Below are 15516 nucleotides of genomic sequence, written 5' to 3'. Positions count from 1 at the left end.
AATGTTGCCAAAAACATCAACCATGAGATGTTGTGGGCCTCTTTGAGCACAGATTCACGTTTACTTTCAAGTTTTTACTTAAATTAGTCAAGCACCATTCAGACATAGGAATGGGTGAAATTGGCCATCCAAATGGTGCTACACTTAAGAAATTAGTCAAGCACCATTTGGACATAAGAATGGGTGAAATTGGCCAGAAGGATGGTGCTACACTTAAGAAATTAGTCAAGCACCATTTGGACATAAGAATGGGTGAAATTGGCCATAAGAATGGTGCTTTGGCCTCATTCACTGGTAGCTTTGGCTGAATTTTCCTGTTTGATGACTACCTGAAGTGGAAAATTGGGCCCATCCATGAATGAGACAAAAATGGCAAAGGTGAATGCTTGCAATCATTGCAAATCATCTGTGAAATTATCTATTCTGCCTAAAATTCTTGGTAATTTCTGTCCAATATTCCAGAATAGATGATTGCTATAGGTTAAGTTATTTGTATGTACCTACCTATATTTAAGTTTGCATAAAATAAAACATTTTACTTCATTTTATTAGTAATTTTACCATTGCACTTCTTAATGCATTTCTTTTATTTTAGCTGAAGAAACATTGCACTTTTATTGCTATTAGCAAGTGATATTACATGAACAAATGACCTTAACTGCAGGAGGCTGAAAAAGTAACAAAAATTATCATTTTGGCATTTTGGACATTAATATATTTTGTTGAGCATGATAATCCATTATCAATCACAGTAAATGAGATGGAAGCAAATCATATTTAAATAAAACAAATAAAAAAACTTTCAAAAACCATGTTTTCTTAACAGACAAAAAAATAAAAACATTAACTCTTACATAACATTAAAGTTATGTAATGTTAGGTAAGAGTTAAAGTTTTTCTTTTTTGTCTGATAAGAAAATGTGGTTTTTACAATTTTTTTATTTGTTTTATTTCATTGTTTTTTATATTTATTTATTTTCTACTTTATAGTTTAGCAATTTTAGCAATTCAAATCATTTTCCAGGGTTGGATCCTCTGGATGTTCAACAAAAAACTCTATTACCAAACCATGAATTTTTAGGGTTGTTTCCTATCATTTATTTATTTTTTTAACTATTACTTCTGATGATCAAATCTTGATTTGTTAGGCAGCATAAGCATGCATGCCAAATTTCAAGTTTCTAGGATCTTCAGAAGTGCTCTAAATTGAGGTTTGATTTTTTGATGACAGACGGACATGAAGAGAAACTAAGAAAAACGTGGTAAAATGAGGCAAAAATGTCTTCTAGCAGCCCAACGTGGAATATATCTACCTAGTACCTACCTAGCAGGATACAATTCTAGAAATGATGGTTAAATATATCAATTATGATTCACCTTGGCCAGTCTTGCGGTAAAAAAATTTCAGTTAAAGAAAGGAAGGAAAATAGGAGGAATAAAGTTGCAATTGAAGGAATCAAAGTTGAAACACTTTGTTTTCAATATGACTAAATAATAAATGTTAATTAAAGACATGACATGTTGAAAAACTCATGGGAGACAAAATCATTCTTGAGCCTGGTTTTGTTTTCAGTGTTATCTGAAGTGAAGTTGGTAAGACAATATTGAAGAAAATATAAAAAAAATAGTATAAGGATGATTAAAACAATGTGGTTAAACTTTGAAACAACTTTTTATAATTAAATTAAATCTCATTATTCATTAAATTTATTCATTGTAAAATTTAATCTGACATTGCTCTAACAAAGAGTAAAACATCTCCAGATTTTCACAGTGCTTAACCCTTTCACGGGTAAGTTACCATATATGATCACTTGAAATCGCGTCACAGAAAGCCTCACCACGGCTTCGTTTGTTTTTGAGGCATCCTTATAGTGAGTGCCTCAGTCAATCCCTAATTATCTGACCATCACCAGCTGCTAAGTCCACAATTTGAAATATGAGCATTTAAATGAAGGTTTTGACTCGGACTATGGAATTGACGCTCTTTCCGCATTTTCTTCAAAAGGTGGAAATATCAATAGGTATATATATTTATTTATTTTGGCAACTTGATTAAATTTAATTAAATTAAATTTTAGGTTTCCAATTTTTCATTTGCATTAACTGAATTTTAATTATAAAGAAAAATTTTGTGTACTGATTGCATCTATTGAATTCTTCAAGTACGATTTAAACCTTCAATAGGCAGAATTTGCAAAAATTCATAGAAATAAATATATTGTATAATACTTCTTACTTTCTAGAAATGGTTTCTGAAATTTTAATTTCTGGATATTTCAATGCTTGCCCGCTAAAGGGTTAATGATGAGCCATTGGCCATATAAGAATTGGAAATCATCACATCATTTTGTGTGGTACTAAAAATTTGTTGGTATTATTGAAATGGTGAGGCTTTTCTGTAATAGTTGACATAATTTTTTCCTAGAACATACTCATTGCAAAAATTGTTTGGATATGGATAAATTACTAGTGTAGATAATCACGAAAGGCATCAAGGAGATCCACACACAATTAAAATATCTAAGTATGTAGCTTGACATAGGGGATGGAGGTGAAACATTGTAGGCCTTCCAATGCATTTTGATATATAAACATGAGATTATATTACCTATCTAGAATTCCATAATGGCTATTAGAGCTTACCCGCCATATTTGGAGCCATGACGGCATTCTAAATGACCATGCACCTATGTAATTGAGGAGTGTGGTGGCCAAAAATAGGAGAATGCTTGCTCTAATAGGAGAAAGCTGGCTGCGCGCTCCAATACGTGCGTGCTGCCACTGCTGCCAGCCCACCTGTATTGGATTGCAGGGCTGTCCCTGACCCCCACCCCACCTGCTCTTCAAGTGAGTAGCACTGGAGCGCCCCAGCCAACCTGGTGACCAACAATTTCCTATAATTCCAACATGTTTGGAGCCACAAGGTTACCGCTAGATGAATTATCTCTTCATCTAGCAGTAACTCGTACTGTCTAAACTCGCTTAGGTACACATAGCGGCCCAAGTACACGTAGCTGCCCCAGTACACGTAGCTGCCCCAGTACACCTAGCTGCCTCAGTACACCTAGCTGCCCCAGTACATGTAGCTGCCCCAGTACACGTAGCTGCCCCAGTACACGTGGTGAGATCATCGAAAAATGTGTCAAATTTGACAGTTGAGATGGCTCTACCAAATAGTGAATAACTGTTTTTATAGGAAGAATATTATGGTTTGAGACTTTTAAATACGTCTGTGAATATATTAGGAATCCGTTAAGTATACTTGTATTCGCTGATTTCAAGTCGTAAATAAATTAATAGATGATTAAGTTGAGATGTTGGATTTAGACACATGAAAACTAATTCCGACACAACTTGAATTGGACACACACAGATCGTTCAAAGCTTTGTACAAAAATTGAAATTTGCTTAATTAAAAGCCTAATAGCTGTTAATTAAAACGTAATTAAGTAGTGTTCAATATTCGTTAGTGTTCTAATTCAAAGCCGTGTTGTATCCCAATACAGCTCACAGCAAACGGAATTCGAACACGTGGATGTCGGCATTACGTATCAGTTAAATTTGAAGCGCTCACGCAATACGACTCACCACGTGTCGGATGTTGCCACACAAAGTGACGGAATATAGGGATTTGGTAGGTTTCCATTCTAAAGTCTTTTTAATAAATATGGCAACATTTTGTGACGTTTCATCGTTGCTGACGCGTAGTGAAGTGTTTTGAGAGTCATGTGAAGGCAACAGAACTTACGTAATGCATACGGTTTTTTTATAGTTCTTCATTTCTTGATGCGTCCTTAATGTGTCGGAATCATAGTGGCAAAGCAGAGAGTTTTTTAGACTCTTTCTCAAGTTCATTTTTGAGTCCTATAAGTAGACCAGTAAAGTATCTTGGATACCAGAATTATCATACATAAGAAATCTGTTAAAATCTTGAGTAAATGAGGAAATTAAAAATGAACTGATTCTAAAAAATCTCTGGTTTGCCACTATGGTCGGAATATACCGCGTTTACCCTATATTCACAGACGTAGGTATTTGAAAGTCTCAAACCATAATATTCTTCCTATAAAAACAGTTATTCACTATTTGGTAGAGCCATGTCAACTGTCAAATTTGACACATTTTTCGATTATCTCAGCACGTGGCATGCATTGTCTCTCTTTGGATCTCAATATTTTCCCACTAGATGGCCAAGACCTAGTGTTTTTGCAGTATTTCTACACGCAAATGTATGACGTCACCATTTCAACCATCAATGAACGCATGGAACTAAAACAAAGCTTAATATAAAGGAAAAGCTGGAGAGGTGACGGAATTACCTACGATGTCGGAATATACCACGTTTACCCTACATTTTGTGGTAGGCTAGCCTACGCATTTGTAGGTACTGTAACCGTACCACTTCGTAGTCAAAGTGTTAAGTGTTAACATAGGTAGCCGGTAGGCCTAATTGTAAATACTAATCTTATTCTATAGCCATCATTAAATTCAAAACATGATACCAATTACCATTAGGTACCCACCGGTAATAGGATAGTAATCCTCCAGAGAGCACAAACCAGCGCTTTTGGTAACCCTTGAGGTAATTTGTCCATTTGTAAAGCCAACCCTTCATGTCTGGGTCAATTTTCTTTTCACTGGACATAATAAATAGAATGCTAGATAAATTATAACATTAACTTTGGTGATCTAAAATCATGACATTTATGAAAAAGATCACTTGGAATTAATAATTATTCAGATTTCAGCATTCTGATATAGCATACTTCAAATTGATCAATTCCTGTTCTTTAGCCACCTCACTCCCAACCCACAACATCTGAAAGGTTACAGACAAATGTACACAGACGTGATGCCAAGGCATGCACCTAAATATTTACATGGCACGCATGTGCTGACAAGTAGAATCAATCTTCCAGAAAAAATAAAAACAATTTGAATAAATTGAAAGATGGCATATTGTTACCTATGAAAATTTAATTCAACAACCGATACGAATTGAAAAATTTATATCCGTGAATTAAAATTCATATCCCTGAATTAACAGATTTATATCCGTGCACCTGTTTACAAGTACGCTCCCTATAGGTGGCGGACGACTATAGTAGGCTATAAATCCGATTCTGCTATATCGTTCTCTGATAAAAAGTTTGATTCACTCCTCAGCTGAAGCTGACCCATTCATTAAATTTCAGCAAATGAATTTCTGTAATTTCATCATTTAAGCTCTTGAAGACTAATGCAATGAGCGTATTGATACGTTTTAGAAAAACGACATTTTTCGACAAGATGTTAAAAGTATGCAGAACCTATATGATGGTGGTCTCTTGCAACCAAACATAAACTTGATGACTGGCACGCCTTAAGAAACAATACACGCAAACCATGCCAGAATTTGTGCTCGACTCGATAGGATGAACAGCATACCAAGGATAATAACAATTTTTGTAAGAATCTATGTACTTCAAAGATCCACAGAAGAGTCCTCAGATTACATTTATTGTACTCTCAAAATTATTTTCCGGCGTTCTAAAGTACGCAGTTATCCGCCGTAGACATGTACATAGAAAATCAATTGATTAAAATATATTATAAAGTGACAAAACTAGTATAGTGTGACTAGTTATGTATGCATACCCTGGTGTGACTATGTATGAAAGAAGTCTAACGTTCGACTCTAACTCCATCTCAAAGTGAGTTTTTCTCTAAAAAATCAGGGAAAGTTATCAGTGCCTACTTCGATAATATGATTTGTTAATATCTTACTTTCGGGTATATACAAATGAACAAAACTTGACCAAAATAGGTACCTTAAAATAACTCTTTCACAATCCAGAGGTTGAGCAGAAAAGAAGCAGGTTGCTCACTGTACACCAAACGAAAACAGTCGTCGTCCCCTCACTCAGATAAATAAATGGGTCATATTGTCTAAATATTAAAACGCTTTCTCAAACCCCGCGAACGCAGATAACGGAAGAAGCACTAATACGCTCTTTTTGCGAGGCAAAATGAACCAGGATGACCCAAAAAAGGGGTAAGGAGTGTATCGCTATTAAGACTCATCTCACTAATTTCTATGAGTGAGTTCGCAAGGTGTAACTCTAGTGGGCAGGGTGACCCGGATCTGCTGCTCGCCTCCTCAGCTTCTGCACGAATAAAAACTACTTTTTTTACTTTGTTCCTATGTTATGAATATTGTGCGTTGTGGTTCAATATATAATTGACAGACATGAGCTTACGCGCAAAATCCACTGAAATATTGAGATAACTCGAAAAATAAGAAAACAAACGAACGATTGTCTATACTCCACACCGATTAAAGATAAATGAAATTCTATATGAAAATACGTTGACCATGAAAAATATCTTCCTTCAAAAGGAAGAGCATGGAAATTGACTAGTTAACTTCTTAAAACCCATCTCATACACAGCTTCACTCATAAAAACGTACATTACAACACACAAGTCAATGTTATAATATACATAGGTATTCAAATTCTATGAAGGATTTATAACCAAAACAAAGTTATGTAAAGCTTCATTTTTGTGGTCAGAAAATGTGTTGTTAGTCATGATTTAAGCGACATTAGAAACGCTAGAATATACCTAATTCAAAGCTCATAACCAGCCTTCACCCTCTCCAGAAGGTTTTCCAGCGAGAGAGGGACAAGTCCCAAATACCTAGTGGCAGTCATTAGTGGCCGGGGTCAAGTGAGTCAACGACACGTCCTTAGTAGTGGCCGCCACCGGTGGCCGGGGTCAAGTGAGTCAACGACACGTATTGAATAGTGGCCGCCACTGGTGGCCGGGGTCAAGTGAGTCAACGACACGTCCTGAATAGTGGCCGCCACTGGTGGCCGCGGTCAAGTGAGTGAAGGACGCGTCCCGAGTAGTGGCCGCCACTGATGGCCGCGGTCAAGTGAGTGAAGGACGCGTCCCGAGTAGTGGCCGCCACTGGTGGCCGAGGTCAAGTGAGCGAGAGACACGTCTTGAGTAGTGGCCGCCACTGGTGGCCGCGGTCAAGTGAGCAAGAGACGCGTCCCGAGTAGTGGCCGCCACTGGTGGCCGCGGTCAAGTGAGCGAGAGACGCGTCCTGAGTAGTGGCCGCCACTGGTGACGGAGAAGGACTTCAGCGACGATGAAGCTTTCTCTTGAGGATCATTTGTATATTAACGAAAAAACTAATCTTCTAAATACACTATTCAATAAAATGATACATAGTACTTGCCGCGTACCGTGCACTAAAATTTTTACTGACAAAGATGAAGCAAATTTACAACGCTTCATGACACTAAATTACAAACTTGAATGCAAACGTGCAATTAATTTCTTTGAAATATTTGCGATAATTAGGATCAAGCGATCACAATTCAAAGTATATTCCACGCATTTAGTTACATTTTTATTAAATAACAAAAATCTCACCATTGACCCGTTTAGAAGTCGAGACACGAGGCTGGAAAGTGAAGAGGCCCAAGAACTTCAAACCTGCCCATTTAAAAGATTTTTTTTTAACATTGTGAATAAGAAGGGAATTCTGCACTAAAACAAAGAAATAATTCCATAGGCATCAGAAATTTTCAAAATAACTCTTCTGAAGAGATGATAATTAAATCAGATTCGTACAACAATTTTCAAAGAGAGAACTGTTCACGAACGACGTGTTATGTGACGCAGATTGAATGCAGTTGTATTTTAATATTACATGAATTATAACTGAAGCGTCTCAAATGAATATTACGCCGTTCATTGACCATAAAACATGAGAAAAATACGCCATATGAGTACTTGAAATACCAATTAACTACAGACGAGCAGACTAAAGACCACCTACAGTTAGTAAGGGTTAGAAATAGTTATGCGCAATGCTTATAAATCAAGTTGGCGCTTGCCACGAATAAGCAAATATGAAAAAATATATAACTCAGTACTCACTGCAGTGAGTGACAGAGCGCGCATTATCTAGTCGACGAAAACGTGAAGTCACGGACGGACATACGGACACGGCGAGCACAATAGTGCATTTTTCCCATAAATGCGGAAATGCGCTAAAAAGACCGAACTCGAGTTCTTCATTGCTAAGAATAAGAATAAAGTCGTTTAAAATGAATATGAAGGACATGACCTGACACGTTTCTGTTTTCACTGGTAGATACAACTGACCTGTCACGAGCCAAGTACTGTAATACGAACGACGAAGTCGTAGAATGAGTGCTAACTACATAAGAAATACGGGCGACGTATGTATACACTGAGTGCTAACTATATAAATAATACGGGCGACGCATAAATACATTGAGTGCTAACTACATTATCTTAAGACTGAACCCACCTGTTGAATCTTGTCTTGTCAATAAAGCTGTTACTGCCTCCTCTTCGTAACCTCAGGATGTGTTAACTTCTCTTGAAGTAGCTACTGCACTAAGGTGTCACTCAAATATAACGTACAAGAACACTAGTAACTCTACAGGTACATGAATAGACTCATCGTAATTACAGACAAATAAGGAACCTGAATCTCCTCAGATCTGAGGATACCGTAAGCAAATTGCGAAACGTTGAAATTAAATCTCGTTCAAGGTCCTATTATAACATCAATGATTCAAAATTTCTCTTCAATACTAATACAAGTGATATGATTTTTGTACATTCTCACTGTGTTTGTTTGTACCTTGTGACGAGACTCATAGCTTTAGTGAAATGGTACCTCAAACAGTTTATTACATACAACATTGGGGCGGTCCGTAAGATCTGGAGGAAAGTAAAGTGCCTATAACTAAAAATGGTGAGACCCCGATAGCAGTTGTAAACTCGTAACTAAGGCTGGAGAGACCTAGCTTGCAGTTTTAAACTGGTAACTAAGGCTGGAGAGACCTAGCTTGCAGTTGTAAACTCGTAACTAAGGCTGGAGAGACCTGACTTGAAGTTGTGTGTGGACTCGTAACTAAGGAGGATAATAAAACCAATCTTAATCACACTTCTTACACTTTACAGATACTAAACATGTCTGCAATTCCTCTGAATTTCTACACAGCTATTAGGGCTTCTTTGGACTGGTATCAGCTTGAACTTTCAATAATCAGTGAAACGAGGCAAACGCTTACCACCGGCAACACCAGCACAGCTAAATACTGTTAGCAATTTGTTTACTTCATCGTAACTCTGATTTTTCCATTCTAATAAACTCACACATTTGCTAATGTCATCCTATGTGAAGAAACATCCTGGCAGCTCGAGCCTCTACTCTGCATTTGCCGAAAAATTCTCGGGAAAAGTTACCTTGAATGAAACGCAATGGGTACAGAAGACATCCTAAGACTACAGATAATAGTAACTAAGTGAAAAACATCAGTTTAGGCGTAACACTAAGAGCTTGACACAAAAAATACAATTGCTCCTCAACTTGAGATATATTTCTTCTGAAGACATCTCACTCGCTACTGACGTTACCTCTAAAAAACTATTAGCTTCCTACAATACTCAGTTCTATCAATTTCCAAACTGTGGGCACAGGTAACTTTTTTTAATAAGTTCCTCACAAAATTAAATTTGGTACACGCCTAGCAAGCCTGAAATGAATCTATTTTGCTACGATCCTGAAATTAAACTAAAACGGCTCAATACATCAGGAAATGTACATACATAGGTTTGGGGTTTTAAATTAAATGCAAACTAAATTAAATCTAACAAATATCCTGACAACAAGGAAAGATTTTCCATAATCCAGGCGTTGAACGAGCCACCAATTCCATTAGCCAAATATACATTTTCATATGAGGAGAAATGTATGGAATCTGTACCTGATATAACTAGTGCATGAACAGCACATTCAAACTACCACATCGCAAGACCCTTTCGAGTAAGCGTTATTACAATAATGTACCTCTGATGTACAAACTTCCGAAAATATCCCTACCCAACAATAATCTGATTTCCTATGCCTATATCAAATCAACTGGTAATTACAAGCTTGAAAAAATCATGTGTAACAAATCTGTCTCACATCGTTATTTGCAGCTCGAGGTAATGTAGGCTGATAAGATAAGAAACTCAAAGAATGATGACAAGATGACTTTCAAGATAAAACTTACGAATTATAGAAGCAGAGATAGATGAAAAAGCGTTACTTACAACGTACAAAAACTTTGGGCATTCAGCCGCATCAATGATCTGTAGTTGAACAACTTAACTTACTTGATATTTTTTTTTCATACCAGAAATATTTCCAATGAAGATAAAAATTAGACTCAAGACGCCGTCATTATTCAGCTTGGGCAGAGAATTTGTGCGTTTAAATAAAAACCATCTTCAAAACGGATGTCTTCAAATTCAGGCATGAATATCATGGCATCAGGATGGGAGGATATTAGATGAAATTCAAATGCCAAAAAAATTTCAAATGAATCAAGAAAAGACATAAATGAAAAACGGATGAGAATGTTTACTCAAGCATCTAGTAGAAATGAGCCATCAGGCTACACCAAACCTGGAGATACTTGCGGCCACTGCCCTGGTGGCGTCAGGACGATGGCCACGCAAGACGGCCGATGGCCACGCATGAAGACTGATGGCCATGCATGAAGACTGATGGCCCCGCGTGAAGGACAACGGCCAGACATGAATACCGCCGCCTACAGCGGCTCTCCCAGGGCGGCAGCAGCTCTAATAGCGGCGATTGCTGCCTCCGCTGCCGGCGGCCGCCATTGTGCCATCACCACCATTGCCGCCTGATAATATCGACAAAACGTGGCCACATAAATACTGAATACGAACAAAATAACGTGGCCACATAAATACTGATACAATGGACAAAATAATGTGGCACAATAAACAAAACTAAGTTCCGAGAATTTAAATACTCATTTCAAATGTGAGCTTAAAGCAATAAAATCTTAACGTTCATGTGAGAAATTATCTACGGGCATTGATAAATATTATCAAGCAATAATATATGATTTACATAAAATAAGTGAGTGGGAGATCGTCCAGGTAGTTTGGTTCAAAAGCTGCCTTTAACTCCCTACTGTGAGAAATGGAGTATAAAGAGAGTGAGAGAATGGAGTATGAAGAGGGCAGAGAGACTGGAGTATTAAAAGAGTGGGAGAATGGAGCATAAAGAGGGTGAGAGAATAGAGTATAAAGAGAGCAGAGAGTAGATATAACTGACCAGTATATGGGTTAGAGCGCTGAGTGGCTTGGTTACGCATAGGTCCCCCACCGCTGCTCTGTCCGTAGTTGTTACCAAAGTCCCGCTTAGAGTTCCACTCATTACCCCCCGCATTATATGGGGCAGCTGAGGCACTGCCAGAGGAACCTTTAGCGGCACCACCGGACCAGCCGCTTCCTGCAGAACTGCCTTGCGCAGTCCAGTTGTTTGGAGTCGCAACCTCATTGCCCGAACTTCCAGACCAGTTGTTGGTAGCTGGAGCACTGCCAGAGGCAGCTGAATTACTGCCCCAGTTGTTTGGTCCCGCATTGGTAGAGGTGCCGGCGCCACCTTGGTTACCAGACCAGCTGTTGGGTCCTCCAGTTGGGGCATTAGGGCCCTGGTTTGGGGTCCAATTATTGGGCCCACCAGCATTGGGACCAGACCAGTTGTTTGGGCCTCCTTGGTTGTTTGGGCCTCCCCAGTTGTTGGGAGCACCACCTTGATTGTTCCCCCAGTTATTAGGTCCACCTTGGTTGTTAGGACCTCCCCAGTTATTTGGGCCTCCCTGGTTGTTTGGTCCACCCCAATTGTTAGGGCCACCATTGTTGCCCCAATTGTTTGGCCCACCCTGATTCCCACCCCAGTTGTTTGGCCCTGGGGCATTGGGCCCACTCCAGTTGTTTGGGCCACACTGGTTCCCTGGCCCACTCCAGTTATTTGGACCACCTTGATTCCCTCCCCAGTTGTTTGGGCCACCTTGGTTGTTGCCCCAGTTGTTTGGGCCACCTTGGTTGTTGCCCCAGTTGTTTGGTCCACCCTGGTTGCCTGGCCCACCCCAGTTATTTGGGCCCCCTTGGTTGCCACCCCAGTTGTTGGGACCACCTTGGTTGCCTCCCCAGTTGTTTGGGCCCATCTGGTTGCCACCCCAGTTGTTGGGCCCGCCCCAGTTATTGGGACCACCTTGGTTGTTTGGACCATTCCATGGGCCTCCCTGATTTCCGCCATTGGGTCCATTGTTCCCTGCAAACAAAGTCTAGAATTATTTTCTGCATAGAAAATGATATTAAACAGCAAAATATAAGTAAACTTATATGAAAGGCACAGAAATAACTAGCGTAAGGTGGCTACCTACTGAATGGAAAGGGAGTCAAACATGGATAATTCTGCTACCAAATGCAGCTCAAAAAATTTACAATAAAATTCACATTAGCTTTTTATTTAGTTTCCATTCTGGTTATGTTACAACCAAGACATACATACAACATTTTCCCACATATTGAATCAGTGAAGTTACCTCCAGGTCCCCAGGGTCCACCACCTCCTGGTCCTCCCTGGTTACCCCAATTCTGGTTGGGTCCATCCCATGGTCCTCCGTTGGACCGAGAGCTGCCACGGGCAATCATCGCATCTTTGCTAACCGCTCGCTTGACTTCAACACGTCTGTTGCACACCATCACTGACTTCTGAACTGCTCACAGAAAATAAAATGAAAATTTCTGCTGAAATCATTTGTATCTGAAAACAGTACACATACCTAATGCTAAACAAAATCGTCATTGTAGAATTGAAATTTGTTAGATGCCGACTGTTACTTATCACTATCTTTGCGTATAACCATCAGAAATTTGCTATAGCTGGAACACAAAACTCCTCAATAATTACTCTTCAGTTGTATAAGACTAACATTAACAAAGCTTCTTGTGCCCACTGAGGTCATCTACAAATGACCTCAGAATTTTACAAATGACCTCAGAAATGGCCACTAAAAAGGATTTCAACCATATAAGAAAACAATGCACAACAAATGCAAAAACATCATGTTAGCTAATCACCACATAAGATGATATCAGGTATGCAACTGATGGAACAATGGCAGCAACACTTTCAAACTTACGGCATGCTTTGTCAACAGAATCGTAGTCCTCAAATTCAACAAAGGCAAACCCTCTTTTTCTTTTGGTGACTTGGTCTAGTGGAATGCTGACCATTAAGACATCTCCAAAGACCCCAAATGCTTCTCTCAGATCCTGAGAATATTAAACAGGTATAAAAAGACATACATTTTGGAAAATTTCACAGATTGATACTAATCAATTTAGGGACATAATAAATTTTATATATACAAGACAATTCATAGGTAAAAAAATTGTTGTTTTATCAAGTGAGCATAATACCTATGTATTTATATACCAATATTACCTAAAGACATTCAAGAAACTTGCAAAGCAAGACTGAAAATGAATAATTCAAAATTCAATCAAAAATGATAAAGGAAATTTAACCAGTTACTATTAACTTGAACTCGGCAAGATAGTCACACTATATATATGCACCTCTTCCTCAGCTTCCTCTTTAATTCCTCCAACAAAAATTTTACGGCAGCCATTTTTATTTGGTTTCTCAATCTCGTCACGAGGAACAGCTCTTTTAGTGTCCACCTGACGGCCATCAATTTCATGAGGACGATTGGCCTGAGCTTTATCCACCATGTATGACTTGAGAAAAGCAACAAAGCCAAATCCTCTTGATCGCTTTGTCACAGGATCCTTCATGACTACTACATCCACAACTGTGCCAAACTGGCTAAAATGTTCCTCCAGTTTGTCAGCCGTGGTGGAATAATCCAAGCCTCCAATGAAGAGCTTCCGAGTATGCTCAGGTTCAATGCTGGATTTTGACTCCTGGAAAATTAGATCAAGCATTGAAAATCTCTAATACAAATACACCAGTCACCAGGTAATGGAAAATATCTAGTTGTTAACTTTTTAGCAATTTGAACATCAATGTTTCATCAAGCTTATGAGATGGATCTTTCACAAATATATACTATTCTTTCATTACTATATTTCAAAAGAAAAAACTTTCAAAATTACAGCATTACCATGCTATCACATCAAATAAAAAATTGCTCTAAATATAAAAAAACTTGCTTATTTTGCTTCAATATAAATTATTTAAACATGATTGATTTGGGCCACCATAATAAAGTAATAATATTTCACTAAACAAGTTCATGCAATTGATCTTTTAATCATATATAAGTACTTATATTATCAGTCTGCTTATCAGTCTGCTATTAAGTTCACAAGGAATTTAAAAGCAAAGAAAATGCCAAGCAAATTCACCATAGCAATATTGAAAATGTTTCAGAGTCCAGCTCCATCATCATCATAATGGAACTGGACTCCAAGAAGTCTTCAGTATTGATATGGTGAACTTGCTAGGCTTTTTTTTTTCTTTAAATTCCTTGTGATCTTTTAATATATTTATCATAACTTCATTTACCTCATCAGACATGGCAGCAGTTTATTCAGTTCAATTGTCCAAAAACGAATAATACTGTTTCACCTAAAAAGAGAAAGAAAATTAGAAGACATTTACAACTTGACAAGATGGAAAATTTCCTTCTCCATACCATACACTGATACAGAAGTCTCACAGCTATTAAACCTTTGTGTATGGATACATTACCCATTGTCAATACAATATATAATTAACACAAAGGGTTTATTAAGACATTTGTATAATTAACCTTTTCAAGGGCACACATAGATATATGCAGAAATATGAATTTCTTGAGCCACTATGAGAGAGTATGGAGAAATGAGAATTATGAGAAAAATTTACTTGTCTGGATTTTCTAAAATTTTTCATGAAGTTTGAGTAAATTGCAGATCACAGATGAAAATTTTATGAAAAGTAGTCAGCCAGTCACTACACTAAAATAATTCAAAATTTTTCTAAATTTATATAATTAAATGCAAAGGAAAGTAGGAAACTATGAAGCTGCAATTTTATTTAATTTTCTCCATCTACTTTGAATATTCAAATTAACATTGCTTCTTAAAAAATGCAGAAAAAGTGTTAATTTCCATGTCCAAGTCAAAACTTTCATTTAAATGCTCATATTTTAATTCCTGGACATGGCAGGGGTTGATGCTAATTGCTATGTTATGTATAAGTGATTGCAGAGGTGGGCAGTCGCGTGCTACATTTTCAGTAGCGGTAGCGGCGCTACATTTAAGGCAACGTAGCGGTAGCGTCCGCTACATATTTAAGCAGCAATACAAGATTTTGCTGCAACAGTGCTACCACTACATTTATAGATAAAGCCTTTAGATTTTACTTAATAGTATTAAATATTATTAAAAAACCAGCCTGATACATACATAATGAAAATTAAAGAATAAAACTGTACAAAAGATTTCAGTGTAATGTTGTCAACCTCAGCCTGTTACTAGTGTCAACATGTTAGTTGTTACTTGTTAAGTTGTTACCAGTTACCACTTACAGGTATTTTTTCATGTTTCAGTTTGCTTAGTTATTTTTACACAGTTAATTTTATGCTTCACCTTCCCTTCATG

The 15516-nt window shown here is 37.8% G+C and overlaps 2 protein-coding genes across 3 annotated transcripts in view; both read right to left on the bottom strand.

The window, feature by feature from the left end:
* LOC108670810 (oxysterol-binding protein 1) overlaps positions 1 to 4848 on the bottom strand; it is a 56977-nt gene extending 52129 nt beyond the window's left edge. Inside the window, exon 1 of the mRNA XM_018158305.2 lies at positions 4527 to 4848. Within this exon, the coding sequence (XP_018013794.1) occupies positions 4527 to 4648 (122 nt within the window). The 5' untranslated portion in view covers positions 4649 to 4848. The remainder of the gene's footprint in view (positions 1 to 4526) is intronic.
* Positions 4849 to 5456: 608 nt separating this feature from the next.
* Positions 5457 to 14528, bottom strand: LOC108670813 (heterogeneous nuclear ribonucleoprotein A1). Of its 2 annotated transcripts, XR_001930758.2 has the most exons (9): positions 14438 to 14528; positions 13486 to 13833; positions 13047 to 13179; positions 12447 to 12620; positions 11171 to 12172; positions 10490 to 10730; positions 7429 to 7491; positions 6639 to 7113; positions 5457 to 6149 (listed from the first exon to the last, which is right to left on the bottom strand). XR_001930758.2 is itself a non-coding variant. In XM_018158308.2 (6 exons), exons 1-6 carry the CDS (start codon positions 14447 to 14449, stop codon positions 10666 to 10668), a joined length of 1734 nt encoding a protein of 577 aa, XP_018013797.1. In that variant the 5' UTR covers positions 14450 to 14528; the 3' UTR covers positions 8976 to 10665. The 2 variants fall into 2 exon arrangements, 1 of the variants encoding a protein (XP_018013797.1); XM_018158308.2 differs by lacking the exons at positions 5457 to 6149; positions 6639 to 7113; positions 7429 to 7491 and having other exon boundaries at positions 8976 to 10730.
* Positions 14529 to 15516: the final 988 nt, after the last annotated feature.

Source organism: Hyalella azteca, unplaced genomic scaffold (genome assembly GCF_000764305.2).
Source record: "Hyalella azteca isolate HAZT.00-mixed unplaced genomic scaffold, Hazt_2.0.2 contig14006, whole genome shotgun sequence".
NCBI lineage: Eukaryota > Metazoa > Arthropoda > Malacostraca > Amphipoda > Hyalellidae > Hyalella > Hyalella azteca.
Note: the sequence above shows the minus strand (reverse complement) of the source record. Positions and strands in the feature narration are given on the sequence as shown.

Bases quoted from the DNA above. Each gene is read 5' to 3' on its own strand.
- LOC108670813 (XM_018158308.2), bottom strand. The intron at 13,180-13,485 runs GTGCATATATAT...TAATATTCTCAG, and splicing joins AAGAGGAAGCTGAGGAAGAG to GATCTGAGAGAAGCATTTGG. The intron at 10,731-11,170 runs GTCAGTTATATC...CGATATTATCAG, and splicing joins GCGCTCTAACCCATATACTG to GCGGCAATGGTGGTGATGGC.